Raw genomic sequence first — 21,749 nt, 5'->3', positions numbered from 1 at the left:
GCTGCAGCCGCCGATGCTAATGGAGGATCCACCACTATTCGATCGACGATTTATTTCAAGATCATATCGCGGTAGAACATGTGCGCTGCCAACACTAGGGGATCCACTAGCGGCCTCTGACGTCTTCACAACCTCGACGGTGCGCCGACCTTTCCGTTCCGCCGCCGCGTACTTGCGACGCAGGCAGTCTGCCTCCCAAGCTTCTTGGGTTCACGATTCTGGCTTCGTCTTAGGCACCAGCGCTTTGCGCGGCTTCGTTAAGGTTGCCTTCGCGCCCTTCTTGGCTGGCGGTTTGACGTGCACCTTGCCAGCCGTCTTCTTGGCCAGCTTCTTGGGATCTTTCGACACCATGGCTATGAAGGGCGAGTGCATGGTGGCGGCGAGGTCTGGGTGGGGAACTATCGCGAAGGGCAGGATAAATGATAGGCGCGATGAGAATAATAGGAAATGGGATGAAAATTTTGGAATATAACCCAATGGGTGTGACACTGATGCAACAAGCCCGCCACTCACCCAGCCTCTCCGCATTGCGTCCGATGCGCCCACAACGATCCGTGTGTAGCGGGAACGGGCTCGGAATGCCAGACAATCTATTGGACCGCACCGGACCGAATTGGCCTTCGGGGCGAGCGGTTGGGGGTGATCAATTGCCCGGTGTGCCTAAATCGGTTTGGGGGACGATTTGGGGGGCACGACTTGAGATGCTCTAAAACATAGCATCTCAAATTCGTATACAGAAAAGATTATTCCAGATAAGATTATTTTTTCCAGATAAGATTATTTTTTCCTTTTCTTTTTTTTTCAAATTCGTAAAACCTTCAAATTTTAAAAATGTTCAAAGTTAAAAAATTGTTCGTATTCGAAAAATGTTCATATTTGAAAAATGTTCAAATTTAAAATATGTTCATGTTCGAAAAACGTTCAATTTTTTTAAAAAGAAATAAAAAATGTTCAATCTAAAAAATTGTTCATATTTGAAAATGTTTAAATTCTGAAAATTGGTTTTTAAATATTTTTACTTTTTGAAAACTAATTTTTTAAAAGTCATAAAAATTAAAACATGCAGATTTTAAGATAAATGGATTTAAAAATATTTCTGCTCTTTAAAAACTGAAAATATGTATACAGAAAAGAAAACGAGAACAAGAAAATAAAAAAAAACGAACTTACCTGATGGGCCGCAGCCCACTACACAACCGTCGGGTCGCGGGAGGGCGGGGGGGGGGGGGGGGTGCGGCACCCCATCCGCATCGACCCGGTCAGTGTATACCACCTCCCCTTTCACACCTGGTCTGAGTTTTGCCCAGATGTGCCACCCAGCCGCACTTGACATACAAGCAGAATTGCCATGGCACGGATGAACCCTACCATGTATTTATGTAGGCACGTAGGATAAGAAACTGGCTACCAAAAAATGTCTTCTTACATACATGAGTTGATCGAGGACACGAAATTCACATCATGGAGCCTTATCTATACCTACTAATAAAGGGAGAAGCGTTTCCGTGGTTTGGTCCGTCGTGTTTGTTGGTTCGTCGTCCGTCGGTTCGTTTCGTCCGTCACCCCAAAGTCCTGCTATCGTACGAGTTATGATGTCTCCGTTCCTAATCGATGCAGTATTCTTCGGGATTAGGTTTTGTTTCGCTGGCAGTTGGACTCAGCTACGGACTAAGATCATCCGGCAGGTGTAGCCTCGACGAGGCTGGACTCAGGACTTTGCTACTTTACATACAAGAGAGCTGGGAGAAGTCAATCTCTCAGATCAGGTGCGCGGGCTCTTGATCGGTAAAGGCGACGATTGCTAGCTCCCGTACGAATGATCTGTTCCAAGCTGCCGTACCTCTCCTCCATAGCCGGCGCAGCACTCTCGGAGGATACGCTCCGCCAGGCGCTGATCGAGAGGCAGGTGGCCGTGGACGCGCAGGCCGAGGACTTGCCGTCCTCTCCTCCATAGCCGGGGCAGCATTGTCAGAGGACACGCTTCGCCAGGCGCTGACCAAGAGGCAGGTGTCCGTGGACGCGCAGGCCGAGGACTCGCCGGAGCTCAAGGTTCCCGGCGTCAAGGCGGCCGTGGAGGCAGCAATCGAGGTCTTGAAACTGATCAAGCGGGGAAACTGGGAGCTGAGCACCGGACGTGACTCATCAGTCTTGAGGTCTTCCTCCGGTGGTCGTCATCGTCGACACGCACGCGACCTGCGAGGAGGTTACCGGCAGTACATGCGCCAAACTCCCAATTAACATCATGTACAAAGTCGTTTGTCCGCCTCCCCAGACCGTCTCCACGTCGGCCGGAAGCGACGGCACGACCAGACACGTCATCTGGACTCTGGAGTATATCCTCGCAAGAAAGTACTCGTTGCATCTACTTCTGCATGTCCTCGCAAGAAAGTATTCGGCCATGAGCCTAAGTTACAAATCCATCCAGTTACCTAGCAAGAGCTAGGTACATCGCAGGGAACCGACCGATCAAACTACCGTAGGTGCGTTTTTGGCTCTTGCTCCCCTGTAGATTTCAATGGTTGTGCGGCCGCCTGCGGTCGAAGCAAAGGCCAGCGAGCACCACGCAGCCTCCACTGCAAGGGCCGGCACGCGGCAGTGCATTCCCGGTTGTCCTCGCTGCTCCCGTCGGCTGCACTATTTGGGGAAAAAAAGAGAAACTATCAGAAGGCACGAAAGATGGATGAGAGATCCCTTCAAGCAGTTTCAGTTTTCATCCTCCACTCTCCATTATTCAGGGTTACTTGTTGCAGTTTTTTTTTGTCTTCCATGATGACATGATTAACGCGTCAATGTTTCATGATCAGATCGGTGAACAAATGTTCAGTATTTAGTTAATTTTTATGTTTTTTGTGAAATAGTTAATTTCTATGGTTAATTAATATTAATAATATTACATTGCTTAAGTTCTCCTCATATGATCGTAGAAGAGCATACCAACATTGTCAGGCAATCATCTCAATTTGAGAAACAAAATACCGAAATACCAGCACGAGATCAAAGCTTGTGCGGATTATGACTGGCCGATGCGGATTCGATCTACTACTCAATCTGTTGATATTGACATTAAGGTGACGCACAGTTTGTTGAATCTGTTTCGTGGTTGGCCCTTGAGATGGAGAAAATTTTAGCTAGACTGAGGTGCATATCCAGATATCCTCTCCTTTTATTTGCCTTCCCACTAACTTGGAGCAGTTTTCATTTATTAATTGTAGTTAGTTACTTAGTTTTCTGGCAAGTGTGATAGGCATATCACACATGTTCTTCGTTTTATTTCAAAAAGTAGCTTCCGTGTAAGATTGCTAGGAACTAATTTGGAAAAAATGACACTTGGAGTTTCGTGCAAATAATCGCCAAATTAAATAGGTTTACATCATTTAAAAAAATTCAGCTATGTTACTTTCATCTCTTTATATGGATACCTATAATTTTTAGGTAACTGGTTTTGGCATGTTTATGTATGTGCGTCATCCGATACTGTTTTTTTACCTTATCGACAATGAAGTAATATGCTAATTCCTATTCAGTATTATGTCCTTCTAAATATAAAGCAGATCAATATGTTCAATAATCAACCCAGTGCAACGCACGGGCAAATGTCCTAGTCTATATCTAGATCTGAATGTGCGCACCCACAGGAAGAGACAAATGCCGCAACATGGGCTTCCAGAACACGTACGTAGCCACAAAAGAAAAACGTGCAAGTCTGTAATGTAGATGACGAGTCCATAATTATTTGTGTACACACTAGCGGTGGTGCCTGGGTTGACATTTTTGCCACCCACCGGGACACTTGCCGTGGTTGACATCACCACAGGACCAAACAAGGGTGGGATACACCGCACATGCCACAAGCATTGCCATAGCTTGAGGATTTTAGGATGTCAACACCGTGGGAAGATGTTGTCATGTCCCTTTTGGTGGTCTTATCTTGTGATGACCTCTTTTCATTATGGAAACATGAATTTTAGAAATATAAACATGAAAACGAATTGAAATGGCCATCAGAAAATTTCTTTTTCAAGTATCTAACCAACTAGATATCTGGTGGACAAATTGGATGGAACTATTCGTATGTTTATGATAATGATAACGAAATCATTCACATGTATATATTATGTTTGTGTCTTTGCGAGAAGTTGCCATTTCCATACTACGAAAATGAGGACCTTAAGTTAGGAAAGTTTATTTTAAATCCCAAGATAATTAAGGGTTTGTCTACATGTTAAAGCACCAGAATATGATTTTCTGCCTCTTTCTACGCGTGTCGTGTCAAAGCGTATTATCATCACAATATGATAATTAAGGGCTTGTCTACATGTTAAAGCATCACAATATGATTTTCTGCCTCCCTGCTACGCGTGTCGTGTCAAAGCCTATTATGTTTTCCGTGGTGGCCAAGCTTTTTTCTCACTAACAGATGGCTTGGTGATTTTATTAAACTCCACAGTGCAGATTTTCTTATGCATTACATGTCCGCAATACTATAGTATGTTTATGGTAATGAAATCATTCACATATATGTACGATGGAACTGCTAATTTATCGAGTCTCAGAATCTCTTCGCATGTTGGATTAGAGCATTATGGGTGTATCTTTGCGTGAGAAGTAGCCATTTTCCACATTTGTAATATGCAAGACTCTATATGGCAAGTCTGCATGGTAAAGCATCACATTGTATTTTTTCTGCCTCTATGCTAAAGAAGAGGGATATGTGTGTTCGTGCCAAACAATATTATCTTTCCGTGGGGGGACATCATCCCTTGGCCAAAAGGAAGGATAGCCAAGAAAGATGCCTGCTCATTTTCAAGGACCAAGCAAGGGATGAGCGCTCGTTAAGCTCCTATGGCTTTGTCTCGTGCGGGACGCCGTTGTTGCTGTTGCTGTCTCTGCTGGCTTTTGTCGCTAATGAATCGCAAGTGGTGATTTCAACAATACTGGAACTCCACAAGTCTAGATTTTCTTATGCATGCATTCCTTGTCGTGAAGGAAAAAACTTGCTACACAATGGATTCTCTTTTATTGTTATCCTAACAAGTAATATTTGCATGGTTTTGGATCTATAACGTTATTAACATTAAACGAGAGAATATGCGAGAATACATTCTTCCTACTTCCTGCGTTCTTGTATATAAGGCCCATACTGCAGGTACCAAGAAAACAAAATCAACTAATAATAGATAGCACGATTAATTATGCAAAAATACTCTTTTGTTCCGGGTTAATTAAATATATGATGCATGTTGTGCCACCTTCTCTATTGCTGCATGCAACATTCACATTTATAAGCACCATTGTGCGAAGTATAATTCTAATTAATTTTCTCGATTAGTCGATTAGTGTTAGTGGCCTTGTATAATGAAAAATGTATTTTTGATACTAGCTAGAGGGAGTAACATGTGAGAAGACAATTATATTTTGTTCCTCTTTAAACTCAGCAATCATCCTACGTGACTATAGATAGAGCTCATGCAAAAAAAAGACACTAGAAGCTTATTAATTTGTGGGAAGCACCTTAAAGACAACTGAACGTGTTAAACATTGCAAAGATTTATGCCGAAGACAGTATTATTTTTGGCAAACAAACACAAGATAAGAGATGTTGCGCACGTGCTATTGATGGGCAATGCAGAATGTTAATATGAATCATCCCAATCTCTAAAATATTTCAGATGTTTAACTAATGCGTTCCTGCCCCAGGTCAAGAGGTCAAGACACCCAAAAGGAGATAAGACAAATCTCATGTTATCTTGGCACCGTAGTCCGTAGGTGTAGTGCCCAAAAAAGTCAAAAGAGACTTCAAGTGCACTTTCATGGGCAAAGGTTCCTCCTTGCTCTCATCACTTAGGATGACCTAAGGGACAGATAGATAAGTTGATGTGTCATCGACTCATCGTTGTCATCTCCAGAAAAAAAGTGAGATTGCCCATGAAGTATTTCCTGGGAGAATTTTGGCATGTTGCAAGGAACATTTAACAATGGAATGCGATGCCGATGTACCTTGGAGTTGCTTGTAGTGCATAGCCTTCTACGCTGTACGCACGCAGGCAAGCAGGCATACTATTCTCCTAGCTGGCCGGGAAAACCGATGGGTGGAGAAGAATTTTTCTGCAAAATGCACATGACTGTCCTCCAGCTGGCCAGCATATAATCCAAATCTTGCATGGTCCAATTCATCTTCTTCTTCTTGATGCTAGAAAAAGAATTTGATCACATTTTTTCTTAGGCTGACGAGAATGCTTCGTATCGAACACAAATTACTTTCCATGGAAGTTAATTACTTTTTCCGTATTGCTTCTCTTCGAAGGATGGTCCATGAATTAGCTCGTTCAGCTGGTGTTTATCTTTTCTTCTGATGATGGTTAAGTAGTTCGTTCAGTTAATTAACTAGCTTTGTCAAGATCACGATCGAGAGTATTGCTAAACACACAAGCACAAACACGCGCCTAGCTTTAAATAATCCCCCACTTTTGGCTCCACTAGCTTTTTCGATCAATCTTTGACCAAGGAACCATATGATTAGCTGGCTGCACGTATGCTGCGAGGCATGTATGCAGCTTAATAATCGAACCTTCACTTTTGTCACATAGTGTATTTTTATAAGTTTCTTAATGTCCAGGATACATATATATGCCATCAAACCAAATATAATTTTTTTTTGCAAATAGTTTCATGCATGTTTTTTCAGTTCCTTTTTAACTAGTGAGCAATATGTTGTGTTTTAGTGGATGCTAAGTCCTATCTGCAAAAATTCAAATGTGCCCGGGAACATGAGTCCTTTGGTGCAAAATGTGATCTTCTAAATGTAAAGAAAAAACACCGCAAAAAGAGCCAAAAGATTAATTCCAACATAAAAAAATGTAACTGCTTGAGTTCTTTCTGCACTTACACAATCTTGTAGAGGGTACATGTTTTCGCACCATGTTGATAGACGGATCTAGTCCGAAAAGAAAATAATGTTCTTAACTTCGATTCTAGAGCACTAGTCTTCTCGTGCACCCTCATATCTTTTTTTTTCATAAATACCCCTTCCAGTTTAAAATAACTGCTCAAATATGAATGTATCTAGCCAGTAATTTTAAACTAGAGGGAGTACATTTATTTATACGTGTGTTATAATTTGTAGGTTTACTCATTTTAGTCTATATCTACTCTATTTTAATATGTAAAATATCCCACATTAGTAAAACAGAAAAAACTAGTAGTAATACGAAATAATTTAATAATAATCAAATAACAGTAATTTGATTTTAGTTTGTTGACATGCTTGCGCTTTGTGTATGATATATAATTATAAACTATTTCAAGCCGTTTGGAACTGGCCCAAGGGCACCAAATACGCGGAGCAGTTCATGGATGGTCAACGCGCCTCACCACCAGACCACCTTGGTGGTCGGTGCCAGATCCAACGGCTTGGATCAACCAAAAACACGTCACGAAGCACAAGATCAAACGCAGGAAAACCTTATCCACAAAATCAGCAACGAAAAGCTTCTAGATTAGCTGTAACTAAACTACCAGATCAAAAACAGAGACGAAAAATTATCCGACCTGTTTTCCTGTAAAATACTACGGAGTACTATAACTACTACTCTCCTAGCGAGGCTGGCCGGTGGGCCCCACCGCACCCTGGAAAACAAATTGTTTTCCTTTTTTGGCTGAGAAAAAATAAAAACCCTCAAGGAAAGGAAAGTACGAAAGTAGCCTCCTCCCGTTTATTTCTTCTTCACTCTCCTCCCCGTCCGCCCGCTGCATCTCTCCTCGTATATTCTTCTTCTTCCTCCTCCTCCTCCGCGTCCCAATCTCCAACGAACTCCCCGAATCCCGACCCAACCCGACACAAATCTGCTCGCCCGACCCCGATTCCCCCGCCAAAATCCAACCTTGCGACCGATTCGAGGCCCGGCCGCGGGAATCTGCGCGCGCGGCGCTCTCGGAGATTTCTGGTGGGAGCTTGGGTTTCCGTTTCGGTTCAGTGTGCTGGAGGAGGCTTTCTGTCCGGGAGGGTTCTTGAGTTCAAGGCTTTTTTTTGTTGTTGTATCGGAGATGCGGTGGCCGTGGCCGCCGGCGGCGAGGAAGTTCAGCGTCCGGCTCGTGGTGCGCCGGGCGGAGGGCCTGCAGGATGCGGACGCCGACGCAAGGCTCGCGGTGGAGGTGACCTGGAAGGGCCCCAAGGCGAGGTGGAAGGGCATCCGGGTCTGCCGCAACCGCACGCGGCTGGAGTCACCGGCGGCGGCGGCGGCCGACGCCCCGTCGTCGTCCTCGGCGGCGGCGGTGGCGGCTGTAGAGTGGGAGGAGGAGTTCGAGGACGTGGTGACGTTCGCGGCGACGTCGCACCGCAAGGCCGCCGCAGCGTTCCAACCATGGGACCTCTCCTTCTCCGTCCTCAATGTGAGCACACTCCTCTCCTCTCCGCGTACGTTATTTTTTTTCCTTTTTCGGGACTTTCATGTGTAAAATAAAACGAAGTAATCTTGATATGGTTTTCTATGTGCTTGATAAAATTTCAATATCGATGGGTTTATTGTTTGACGATTTTCTACCGCTCTTCCCATTGATTTTGATTCGCTTAGATCAATAGATTATGTCACCCATGGCCCATGGGTGCTTGAATTATTCCTGTTTGGAATTGTTTAACATTTCATTCCGGTCATAGTGATGGTGAAACCTTTGACTTTTTCCATTGAAAAGGTCAGTCGTAGTGGTTATTCGTTGAAAACGATAACTTCTTTAAATTCGTTCGGATCCTGCTTTTTTACAAACAAACGAAAAAAAATCTAAGGCAACCAACACGCGTTAACAGACTATGTGACAATTTTGGTTGGTGCTGGTCTTTATTTCAGTTTTTGATATGATAATAGTTGGGCTTAGCCTCCTTTTGCCCCTTTTCGCTGCCTGGAATGATAAGGATTCTGGTACATTATTGTAGCTAGATTATGTAGTTATTTGGAATCTCCAAACGGGCTCGGCTTTGTTGGGAATTTTGAATAGATTACTCGGCCTAGCTGTCGAGTCAGTAATAAAGAAATTATGTTGTTCATATTCACAGCTTCAGATTGGCTGGCACAAACTAGGTTTGATGCAAGGAGAAAGCTATATGATTAAATATACAGATGTATCTCTTTAGGACGACACATAGGTAAATCAGGAATTGCGCATAATCACACTGTCGCTGGGCTTGGCAAACTCAGGACAGATTGGCCTGGCATGAATTGATTAGATTTGTTGTCCATGTCTTGCCAATTGGTGCTTTGTGAGCCTCTAGACAAACACTGCCACGATGAAAAAAATGGGTTGTGTTTAGTTTGTTATCCCATTAGTTTTGACTAGTTCGTGATTGGTCGTATTATCAATTTGTCGTGTTGTTCGCTTGGTGTGTTGTGGTGCCGTTTAATTGTTTTGAATACGTCGTGTCATTGGTAGTTGCTCTAGCAGGAGCTTGCCAGTTGTCACCCGATTATCATGCAATGGAAATGGATAGCCAAACTTGAGGCCATTATAGCCTTAATTATAATTTTTCACCGGTGTATTTAAATCCGTACTGAGGCAGGCTACCAGTTTTGCCGAGTTATCTACTACTGCGAAATGTAATGTGTATAACATTTTGGGCCTTCTTTTCATTGGCTTTGTCCTGATGATGTCCTGCATTTTGTTCTGTCCTCTCAATGATCTGTCTTTGTTGTTACAGGATTCAAATAAAGGGCCAAAGAGTGAATCGATTCTGGGAACTGCGTCATTGAATCTAGCAGATTACACATCTGCTGCTGAAGAGGAAGTTGAGATTATCCTCCCATTATCAGTGCCCAATGGCACACCTGAATCTTCCCCATCACTTCATGTATGTTGGTGATATGATGCTATATATCTTTTTCCCGTTTGATCATATATCCTATAGTCAAGCAGTTTGTGAATTACTTTCAATTTTTTCCAGCTCACTCTGAGTTTGGTGGAACTAAGACTTCCTCAGCAATCGCCCGATGCTTCACAGCGTTCTGTTGCTACTGCTCCATTGTCACCTTCCTCTGGTGACTCTGTCCCTTCTGGAAAAGATGAGGTTTCTGTCATTAAAGCTGGACTGAGAAAGGTGAAGCATATTACAGATCTTGTGTCAATACGGAGGTCCAAAAAGGCTAATAGAGAGGACGACAACAGTGATAAGTATGTTCACAGTGATGGTGCCGAATACCCTTGCACTATTGACTCTGATGATGATCTAGATGATAGACAGAGGGATGAGGACTTGGGTGGCGCAACTGTCAGGAAGTCCTTCAGCTATGGTTCGCTGCAGTCTGTGAATTATGCTGGTGGTCTCTTTTATGCACATGCAAGGATTGATGGAGAGCACGAGGACTGGATATATTACAGTCACCGAAAATCGGATGCCGGTTATCAAGCAGAGAAAGAATCATCCTCCACTGCTGAAGAGCATACCTCCATGGTTATTCGGCGAAAAAGGAGCATACTTCCATGGAGAAAAGTCAAAGTGCCGAAGAAAGGCGAACCATTATTGAAGAACAAGAATGGAGAAGAGGGTGGGGATGATATTGACTATGATCGACGGATATTAACCTCTTCTGATGGATCTGTTTCGGAGGTATGGATATCTTGTAAAGAATCTTGATTTTTTTTCTTTCTATACTGCCATCCTGCCCATTTTCCTTCATATTTATTTCTGGTTTACTGCCACTATTGGTTGAGGCTTGTTGATAGCATATTTTCTTTCTTGTTTCCAGGGATCAAATGGTTCTGCTAACAGTATGGAGTCAGTATTTGGTGATGACAATTTTGTTGTTGGGAACTGGGAGTCAAAGGAAGTACTTAGTCGTGATGGCCATTTGAAGCTTCTCACTGAGGTGTTCTTTGCATCAATAGACCAGAGGAGTGAACGGGCTGCTGGGGAGAGCGCCTGCACTGCGCTGGTGGCTGTCATTGCGGACTGGTTCCAAGCAAACCAGGAGCTGATGCCAATCCGCTCACAGTTTGACAACCTCATCCGAGAAGGGTCTCTAGAGTGGAGGAAGCTTTGCGAGAACGAGACCTATCGAGAGCGCTTCCCTGACAAGCATTTTGATCTTGAAACAGTACTTCATGCCAAGATCCGCCCGCTCACAGTTGCTCCTAACAAGTCATTCGTGGGGTTTTTCCAGCCTGAAAGTGTGGAGGATGCCAGTGGATTTGACTTCCTTGATGGTGCGATGTCGTTTGATAACATCTGGGAAGAGATCAGCCGAGCAGCGGAGTGTTCCACTGACAAACCCACCCTATATGTTGTCAGCTGGAATGACCACTTCTTTGTTCTCAAGGTCGAGGCCGACGCATATTACATCATTGATACACTTGGCGAGAGGCTGTTTGAAGGTTGCGACCAGGCATACATCTTGAAGTTCGACGACAACACCACAATCCACAAAGTGCCGGCTGAAAAGAAAGAAGCCAGCTCTGATTCCATCACACAACAGAAGGATTCCTCGGAGAGCTCCTCCACCGAGCAAGACAGCGGGACTGATACCGAGGAGAGCGAGCTGCTTGTGCTGAAGGGCAAGGAGGCGTGCAAGGAGTACATCAAGAGCTTCTTGGCCGCCATCCCGATCCGTGAACTGCAGGCTGACATTAAGAAGGGGCTCATGGCGTCGACGCCACTGCACCACCGCCTCCAGATCGAGTTCCACTACACCGAGTCATGCCCCAGAGAGATCACCCTCCCAGCCCCATTCCCCGCTATCGAAGCCCCCTTTGAGTTCTCCTGGCCCGATCCACCGCCCGCCATGGAGGTTGCCCTAACATCTGCAGTCGCCGTTGTATAGTCCCGCCATAGCTGCTGAGATCTGCCAGCCCCAACGTTTAATATACAGAGAGAGCCTCTTTTTCAGGGCGAACCCTGAAGCGAACCAGATCGAAGATCTGGCTTCGTCGTCTTGAGTTTGCACTGTTTGCTGTCTAGTTAAGATGAAGTGAAACTGACTAGCATAGGTAACCGAACTCCTTCCCTTTTGGTGTGTGTATTTTCAGGCACTAGGAGCTTTCATTTTGTAAAGAAAGAAAGATCCTGTTAGCTTCTACCTGTCCTGAAATTGAGCTGTGCTGGACTTGTAATCCTTAGATCCTCAATGTTAATTATGCCTTGCTCGTCCCTCATGATATTTTTTGCCTACTGATTTCGCTGCCAGTCTCACAGTTGTGAAACTTTTGGGTTCTTCAAGATGCTGACATGTGAATGCCAAATAATATAATTCAGTTAACCACCTTCTGAGCATGACATAATCCTTGGATAATGAACAGTTATATGTCAGCATCGCTGCAAAGACTTATCAGAACTAAAAACCTCTCGCTGTCAACGCTCTGCTTTTCCGGTGCGTGACAAGCACTCATCCGATCCACCACAAGCAAATTTCTTTTGAGTGTGACAGGTGAGCTGCCGTTGTGAAAGTGTAGATGAGGTGTGTGTACATCATGTTTGACAGGTCAAACACTTTTTGGAATTTTAATATCTATGGTGTGTGTTCTTGATAGTGCTAGTTGGCATCACCTTTCTGGGGTCAACTTTGACTTTGTACATGCCCATCAGGTGGGCCACACGTGAGCTGATTTAGAAAAATCAGAAATATATTATTACAGTAAGGAAAGCAAGTTGCAGCATGGTTTACTTATTACTGGTTTTAGGGTTCATGGGAACTGGAAAGACCTCTGAAAGGTGAAACTTTCTTACCCTACATGCCTCCTAATATTGAGCAGAATCACACCAGGTCACCACCTGCTGCGAAGAGAGCTGGAAAAATTCAGAGGTTTACCAACCAAGCACAATAGTGCCTTTTGTGTACAGAACCAATCCTGGCACTGAAACTAAAAGCATAAAGGCCAGGTCCTCAGGTACTTGCTCTCATGGCCATTGCAGGGTTGAAAAGCTGCCTTTTTGCTGTTGTTGACCACTTTGTTGTGTGCGCTCTAAGCTACGGTGATTAATCATTTTATTAATTGGCTTAGTGAGGTTGCAGAGTACACCTATTATCGCTGGACACATGTCCCTGCCAATTTCTAACCTTTTGGTGTTAGAAATTGCATCTCTATTCTCTAATCACCGCAATTAAATTCATTGTGATCATTGTGTGTACCCATATTCTTTTTAAAATCGTGATCAAGTCCATCTGCCTCACCATCGAAGTCCAAAGATGGTATCAGTCGTCAACCACCATCTTCATCGCGGGGAACAAGACCACTTTGGATGAAAAAGATGAAGAGTCTTATCACTGCACCACCGAAGAAGGGCATCCAGTGTTGGAGGTTGAACATATGCCTTCATGGCGCCGCACGATGCCTCCCTTTGGGATCGAAGATCGGTGGTCTACGAAGGACCACCATAGTACAACATGTCATTGCACCAGATACACCCCGCCTTAGCCAAGCTTGATATTCTAGAACGCCGACACTACTTTTCCCCTCGCGCCCACGGTTGGCCATAGAAGAAAGCAACGATAACTCCAAAAATTGAAGCTCACCGAGGCCTCATATCTTAGTTGTAGAGCAACAAGTGTTGTATCGTCTCCAACCTCTGGCTCCGCCCATAGGAGCACCACGAGGAGAAGCATCACCACCAGCAAGCACCAATTCAGGCCGGAGAGATCCGGTGACTAACTCTTTTCATATTCCTAACTACTAGTACATGGCCAACACCATTGTTCAAAAAATCGACCGATTTAGCGATTAATCCGGTGATTAAAGCTACCCGGTGGGTCACCGATTAGCCGATTAATTAATTTATGTGTTTATTAACTAATTTATCAGCCGATTAATCAGCGAATTTGCCCGTTCAACGCTAATCGCCAGCCGACCGAGTTGACACATAAACCTGGCTACTACTACTACATCGATCTACTATATATCCTATCTTTTCCGGCACCTCGGCTTAGCCTAAAACGGTGTGCATCACTGACAAGGACGTCCTCAGGTCGGCCCGGTTCAAGTTGGGTCGACTCTCAAGGGATGGAGAAGAGGAGGTTTTCAAGGCTTTGTGTAGTGTAGGGGAGGTGTGCTTGTAAGAGACCCAAACTCAGTTGTAACATGCTCAAAGTCGCATCGCTGAACAATTCATGTTTTCCGATATTTATAGGGGAGTTCCTCTAGAATTCATCCTGCTCCCACGAAAATAGAACCGTTTTTTCGGGATGCTTTTGAAGATTTGAGGCGTCCGGTATAGTTTTTATTTTGCTTTAAAGGACAAACGATAATTAATAATCAAAATAGGTTAGTTTACTGAACGAACTGATGAAGTGCGGTGGTATGGCCCATCCCCCCCCCCCCCTCCACAAAGGCGGCGTCGACAATGCACATTGCACGACAGAGAGGGTGCAAGTCGAGGCGAGGACATTGATTATTTGACATCATCGAAGGCGTTGTTGAGCTTTGTGGCATGTGGGAAATCGAGGCGCACATGTGGCGACCTAGGTACAATATGGTCCAATTAGCACCCCGAGAAGCTACATGTATATAGAGATGTAGTTGCGCAATGCATGTGGCAAATTTTGCGGGGCACGCGGAAATTGGGCAACTTTTTCGGGGAGATTCGGAAGATTACAAGTAGCGCTAGTACTAGATTTTTTTCCTTTGTTTTCATTGCAAAACTTGTCGGACTTGGGAAAATAGGTTATTTTAGACTGAGCGTGGGCGTGCGTGTGTGTGAGATACCATGGAAGGTGCTATGGAATGGGCTGGAGTTGTGGTCACACGATTTACCCAGACCTCCCCATCCTTCTCGCCAGCCCAGCCCAGCCCACTAGCAACGGCCCAGCCCAACTATACGACAAGACCAGCCCACGAGCTAGCCTGCCAGGTGGCCGATGCGCCTGCAGCGCAGGCCTTATCCACGCCGAGGTCGCCACCTGGCGTTGCACACGCTGACGCGGATCCCGGTGACGCAGCGGCCCCACGTGTCACCTCCGCCGCGCACGAATATTCGTCGGCTTCCCGCTCCGCTCCCGCGACCCCGGACGCCAACGTCCCGCACTGCAATGCAGTTTTGGCCCCCGCGCGCTCAGTCCCGCCCTTTTCTCCGCCACCACGCCTTCCTGGACCAGGTCCATAATCAGATAGTCGAATCCCATTCCTAGCGAGGCCGTGCGGTGCATGGACCGCGTCCGTGCGATCCCCACGCCGTGTCCCGTGCGTGACGGGCCGCGCCCCACCGCTTGTCTCGACCGACGCGCGACTGGCTACCAAACCCTCTACCACCGGTTTCACTGGCGCGTGGTCCCGCCCCGGAAGTTAGAGCGGATGGCCCACAGTCGGCGAGACACGAGCCGGATCTGGGTGTGCGAAGGGTGTATCCGAAAGGAGCCGTTAATTATTAATTATTATCTCGCAGAACGGGGAAGGATAGAATAGATCGATATAAAAATCCGCAAATCCCCACACGTCCCTCGTTTCCCCTCTCCCTCCTCCCCCCACCTGCACCACTCCATCCTCGCCCGCCCGCAGCCAGGAGCGGGAACCCCCAAACTCGACCCAGCCCACCACCATGGCGGCCACCGGCGGCGGAGAGGAGCTCGTGTCCGTCGAGATGCCGGCCCCCGACGGCTGGACCAAGAAGGTACTACTACTGCCCGCCTAGCACCGCCGCATCTGGAACTAGCTCGCTAGTTACCTACCTGCTACCAACTGAAGCGCTTCGAATTGCGTCGAATTGGGCCGTGTAGAGTTCGAATTCGCGGGGGTTTGGGCGGTGGGGCGCGGGGCCGCGGCTTGCTGAGCGCGAATTCGAGATGGATTCGACGGGTTCGTCGCGGGGGTTAGGGTTCTAGCGAAGTTGGATTCTAGGGTTTCGGTGAGCTGCTGGTAGGCGATTGGGCTCGGGCTGGTGCTCCTGGCGGTCTCCTGGGGTGTCCAGAGCTCGATTGGAGCTGCGTGCTCCTACTGTGAGCTGAGCGGAATGTGCTGTGCTTGTTGGCGCGTGCGTACCTTGTCATGGTTGGTGACGCAGAATCGTTCCTCTTCTGGAGATGTTTGGGCGTGGAGTTCAGTGTTTCGGAGCTCGATTAGTCTGTCTGGGGGGGCAGATACATACCCAAAACTGTCTCCGCGTGCTGCTGTGTACGTGCAGTGGATTTTGTTTGCTTCCAGATTTGGGGGGGTTGGGTTGGCCCTGTGGTCTGGCCTGCTTCGGGAATGGCTAGCCTTATTTTGGCAAGGGTTGGAAAACGGACATGGGAGGGTTTCTGACTTTGCAGCTGTTGTAAGCTGCTGCGTGCAGCTGCATCAGCGTACCATTGACGATTGAGTCTCCCTGTTCAGGATGGCGATTTGTTGCCATTGCAGCGAACCTTGTTGCCTTGCACTTTTCGTTTTGCTTCTATTATTACCTCTGTCCCAAAATATAAGCCTTACATTAGGCAACGCTATGTGATGACAAACTGATTCAACTGCGTTGTGCCAGAAATTTGAAAGCACGTTGGCACTGGTATGCCGTACCAATTGGAGTTTACTTAACTTGGCAGAAAATTGTTTGACAAAGAGTTTCGAATGCTTGCAATCCGTCAGCTTAGGTGTTCATTTGTGCACTGTGATTTTCTAGGGTTGCATTGGAAAGTCTCAACAAGTTACTATCTTACCAGTTTAGGAACTTATTACCTCCCTTTAGTGAATGTGTCTATGGAGGTTAGACTCCCCATGCTTCCGAGTTGACAAACTTATTTGTTCATTATCGGATGTGTTTATGGCGGTTGAACTCCCTAGTTTTGCTATTGCATTAAGCACACATCCAGAATGTGTTGAATAGCTCCTGTAGAAAGCGTTGTTTTCTAGTTGCTCTAGATGATAAATGTTATTTCGCAAGATGATATAAATGAAGTGTTGTACTTCTCTGAAAAGAGTTTGGGAAATTCATATAGCTACTTATGTTGTCATTATTAATTTGTCGTATAGGGAAATGAGCTACTTATTTGATTATTAGTTTGGATTTTACCTATCTTTTCCTGATATGATTGGACCATTAAATATTATGTTGCTATGGCGTCGAGACGGCACAGTCTCTCTGGTAGCACATGGACTTGTCATGTGTTATGGTTGCTAAACTGGTTACGTGGTTGCACGCATATTGCCATATTTGTGTCCGAATGCTGTTTTCTTGTGTTCCCAAAACATATCGTGCCTGGTTTGTGAGCGTCAGCATCCTGTAACTGGTTGGTCTTTGGTTTGAATCGTTCACAACTTCTTTAAGTTGCATCATTCTTGATTTGAGTGGAAAGATTGTTTCAAAATTAGAGTCTGCGATAGTTTATTTGAAGTAAAAAGCATTCATAATTTTCCTTTTTTTACTTGTGCGGTTTCTGTGTATCCACTTTATTGACAAGGCCTTCCCGTTTATTTGGCCGTGTTTCACTTTTTTTTAAATTTTTTTTACTCCAAAATGGTTCACAACTGTGCTTGGAATGAGTGCGCCTAAAAGTCATCTATGAAATCTGTGGTGCTGACTGCACAAGCTGAGTGGCACTAAATTATCGGATCGAACTGAAGCATTCTTGGAAATGCAGAATGCGATTCCTTTTGCATTTTAGGTGTGCCTTACCGTTGTTATGTCAGACAAGATTGATTAAGTAGCATTCATGTGGATGAGACACAATTCCTTTGTAAATAAGCTTCTGGAGATAATCCATGAAGGTGATATCATGGGACCTCTGAAACTAGGTCCGTTAAGGTGATGAACTAGAGGTGGAATATAGGCAGGATCCGACTTGCATCCCTAAGGTCCATGGACCAAATACCAGAATTAGATTAAATTTATGTGAAGCATTGCTAGTGTGTGAAGTAATTGTAGTTCATATTACCAGTTATGGAGATACTCAAAACATCCTAGTATACTAGTAGTACTTTTGTGTGCTTTCTTACATTGTTTGTTCAATTGGATTATCTTCCTGAATTCTGAGATGTTTTTCTTACTGTAGATCTTATCACTTTAGCTGAAGTTTTTTGCTGTATGTTGCCTTTTTGCGGTAATGGTGTAGTTTTTGATATTCAGATTCTCCTTTTTCATCTTAGTATTATTAACTTTCATGTGTCTTATCTTGAGATTGTTATCTTCTACCCTCTTTAATGTACTGCGTAGTCATGTAATTACTGTTATGCGATAGCTACTACTCCGTCTATTTGGAAATAAGTGTCGCAGATTTTCCTAGATTCGAATCTATCTACACACTAAAATGCATCTAGATACATGTGAATCTAGACAAATCTGCGACACTTATCTCCGAACGGAGGGAATAATTGTTACCATTAAGTATGTTTCTGCATAAGTTCTTTTGGTGTGTGTTGTGTGTCTATCTTTAGATTGTTATCTCTTATACCCTCTTTGACGTACTATGTAGTCATGTAGACAAAGCTGTACTAAATCCGAGTCAATTAAAAGGGATCGGAGGGAGTAGTTGTTAACATCAAGTTTTCTTCTGCACAAGTTCTCTCGGTGGTTGATGAGACTGATTACAGTGGCTAATAAGCAATACATAGAGAGCTGGGTGAAGCTAGACTTGAATTCTGCCCCAGCTTGATTTTTGTGTGTATCGGTGGGAATAGGCGTTGAGGTATCGAATGGGAGGAAAAAGTTTGAATACAAGACAGCCAATATGACATGACATTATTAGGGTGAAGGGGTTTGGATTCTGCCTCACTTGTTCAATTGTGTACCAGTGGGATGTGGTAGTAATATCGAAATACAAGGAAATGCTTGAATATTACAAGCCACACACAGTAATATCAAACATTATTAGGGATCGTAAGTATGATGTTTAACTATAAATTGTTTATTTATCACTAAATAGTAACCACTGAGCAGTAAAAAGGGTTCTTATGTTCCACATGTTCTTGTTTGTAATGATGTTTATAAGGTGTTAAATTGGGTTCCAGTGTTAGAACAAAATATTTGAGCCATGTATTTTTATTTATTTACTATGTTCATTCTCTATATGGTGCTATCAACTAACATCCCTGCTTTCCTAATACTGCAGTTCACTCCCCAAAGTCGGGGAAAATCTGAGATCATTTTTGTATCACCAACTGGAGAGGAAATCAAGAACAAGAGGCAGCTGAACCAGTACCTAAAGGCAAACCCTGGAGGCCCTGCTTCATCGGAGTTTGATTGGAGTACTGGTAGAGGCCTTTGCCCCTTGTGATCCATCATTATGCGACTTCTATCAATAACTATAATATGCAGTAGAATCCATGTGCGTGAAAATCTGATCTGATCAAAATGGTTTATGAACAGGTGATACCCCGAGGCGGTCTACTCGGATTAGTGAGAAAGTGAAGGTATTTGAAAGCCCCGAGGGTGAGAAGACCCCAAAACGGAGTAGGAGCTCAAGTGGCAGAAAGGGCAAGAAGAAGGAGGATACTGAAACTGAGGAAGGCAAAGAAGCTGACACGGGCAAAGAGGCCCCTAAAGTTGAAGAAGATAAAGAGGCTGAAGCTGGCGAGGATGCCCCTAAAGGTGAAGAAGATAAGGAGGCTCAAGCTGGCAAGGAGGCCCCCAGTGAAGATGCTGCAAAGAGCACCAATGTGGAGACGAAGCCTGCTGAAGAGGTTGCTGTAGAGAGCACCGATGTGGAGATGAAGCCAGCTGAAGAGGCCAAGGATGCTGTAGAAAGCACTGATATGGAGATGAAGCCTGCTGAAGAGGCGAAAACTGAAGATTCCACAGAGAAGGCTGATGTGGCTGCTCCGGCACCAGTGGAAGATGTAAAGGAAGATGAGAAGCCAGTTGAGGTCGTAGCCCCTCCTGCGCCAGCTGAGGCCGCTGCCCCTATTGCACCAGCTGAGACCATTGCCGCTCCTCCCTCACAAGCGGAAGAAAAGAAGGAAGAGGCAAAGCCAGTTGAGACCATTGCCGATCCTCCTGCACAGGCGGAAGAGAAGAAGGAAGATGCAAAGCCAGCTGAGGCTGTTACCGCTCCTCCTGTAAGTTCCGGGTTGGCAACTACAGAGGAAGTAGCCCCTCCAGTGAGTATCCCCACCGAGAACTCAGTTGCTGTTCCGAGCGACCCTGCTGTTCCTCCTACTGCTCCGGAATCTGAAGCCAAAGCAGATGCTGCTGCAGTAGATAGCCAGCAGCCCGGCGCAGCCACCACCGAGTCATCCCCTGCTGTCAACAACGGGCAGCTGTCGCCTGGTGCCTCGACGGTCAAGTGCACCTGAAGCAGCTCGCCTCACCCTTCCTCCGCCTCGCCTGCGTCTCCTAGGATCATTCACATTCGCATTGTAATCAATCAGTCTGTGTCGGGTAAGCATGTTAATTTAGCCAGTCTGACGTTACTGGGTGATGAGCACCGGGTAAGTACGTAGGCTCTGCATTTAGTCACATTTTGTATGGCCGGCGTGGGCGGCCGCATAGGCATTGCCCCGCCGGCGCAACATACATGTACCCCAATCCATATCGTCTGTTTATCTAACTTGTAAGCTCATTAATCTTAGGGAACACATATACCGCCGTCTGTGTGTGTGTCTGTTTGTCAATGTGTACCTGTGATGTATTGTGAGACCTGAATAACCTACCCTTTGTATGCTGTTGTTTATCTCCAATCAATAAATGAGGGTTGTCTTGTGTATGTTTCGTACATCAATGTACTAATCAGGCTGAGAACTATTTCGCATGAAATTGCGGTGCCACAAAATTACATTCGTCATTCCTCTTTCGTACTACATAATATAAACACTTTCTCTTTACATGCCGGAGTTCCCTAAGAACTAATCATTGGTGGCTTGGGCGGGCGAGGGGGCTGTGGGCGCCGGCGGCGTGCGGCAGACGGGGCAGCTGGGGCGGAGGCGGAGCCACTGGTCGACGCAGGGCCGGTGGAAGGAGTGGTCGCAGCCGGGCAGCACACGGAGCACGTCGCCCCGGTCGTAATCCCCGAGGCACACCGCGCAGGAAGCTTCCGCCGTTGCCGCGTCCCCGCCGTGCACCACTACCCTCGGCAGCGCGCTGATCGCGGCCTCGTCCATCCCCAGCTCAACGTCGCCGCCCGCCGTCGCCGCCGCATCCTCCGCGGTGCCGGGCGGCGTCGGCATCGGCGGAATGGGCGTGGCCTCCCGCGAGCAGGTGTGGAGGAAGTAGGCGATGACGACGACCACCGCCACGCTGATGACGGCGAAGGCGATCTGCAGCGCAGCCATGCATTCGCGCGCCCCTCCGTGCTCGTCCGGCGAGGTAGGTGCGGCTCGCCGCCGCGCGCGAGCCGAGCAAAGTCAGCGCTTGCTAGCTTATCTCTGCATCTGAAAAGGACGCGGCGATGATAAGCTGTCGGATCGGAAGTGTGTATATATATATATATGGAGCATGAGGTCAGGTGTGGCGATGTGATCCACTCCGTTCCATCTGCGTTGCGTTGCGTGTGGGTCGTATTGGTCAACGCCTGCTTGCCATTTGAAGAACTCGAATTATTGGTCTTCTTCCTCATTCTTAAAATGGAACCAAGGTGTGATTGGTTGGTGATGGCTCCCGGGTTGCTCCAGGGGCCGGCTGCGGCTGCACGGCGGGGCAGTTCGGTGCACCGTGCACACGGCGTGTGCGGAACCTGATGAGTGACGCGGAGGACGTACGGACGAGGCTACTGCCCGCCGTTTTCACAAAACCTCTATCTCAAACTAGTCATAACATGAAAATCAGGATGACGGTGGCATCCCAACTCAGCAAAGTTTAAATTCACATTTTGATGTTTTATTAAAGGTGGAATAATCTTTCAGTTGGAGACGACGTTGCCATCTATAGCAAGACGTATGTG

General features: G+C 45.9%; 3 protein-coding genes across 3 annotated transcripts; 2 read left to right on the top strand and 1 right to left on the bottom strand.

The window, feature by feature from the left end:
• The first annotated feature begins 7,763 nt into the window (after positions 1–7,763).
• LOC127303096 (uncharacterized) lies at positions 7,764–12,135 on the top strand. Its single transcript, XM_051333874.2, has 4 exons — positions 7,764–8,388; positions 9,686–9,835; positions 9,929–10,591; positions 10,731–12,135. The coding sequence occupies exons 1-4, from the start codon at positions 8,044–8,046 to the stop codon at positions 11,799–11,801; spliced, it is 2,229 nt and encodes a 742-aa protein (XP_051189834.2). The 5' UTR covers positions 7,764–8,043; the 3' UTR covers positions 11,802–12,135.
• Positions 12,136–15,407: 3,272 nt separating this feature from the next.
• On the top strand, positions 15,408–20,576 carry LOC127298538 (uncharacterized). Its single transcript, XM_051328389.2, has 3 exons — positions 15,408–15,577; positions 18,984–19,125; positions 19,241–20,576. Exons 1-3 carry the CDS (start codon positions 15,506–15,508, stop codon positions 20,164–20,166), a joined length of 1,140 nt encoding a protein of 379 aa, XP_051184349.1. The 5' UTR covers positions 15,408–15,505; the 3' UTR covers positions 20,167–20,576.
• Positions 20,526–21,250, bottom strand: LOC127298539 (RING-H2 finger protein ATL70-like). The gene has a single exon (XM_051328390.2). The coding sequence runs from the start codon at positions 21,139–21,141 to the stop codon at positions 20,716–20,718; it is 426 nt and encodes a 141-aa protein (XP_051184350.1). The 5' UTR covers positions 21,142–21,250; the 3' UTR covers positions 20,526–20,715.
• Between the last annotated feature and the right edge of the window lie 499 nt (positions 21,251–21,749).

This window comes from Lolium perenne, chromosome 5 (genome assembly GCF_019359855.2).
Source record: "Lolium perenne isolate Kyuss_39 chromosome 5, Kyuss_2.0, whole genome shotgun sequence".
NCBI lineage: Eukaryota > Viridiplantae > Streptophyta > Magnoliopsida > Poales > Poaceae > Lolium > Lolium perenne.
The sequence above is the reverse complement of the archived record's forward strand: the minus strand, read 5'-3'. Positions and strand labels throughout refer to the sequence as shown.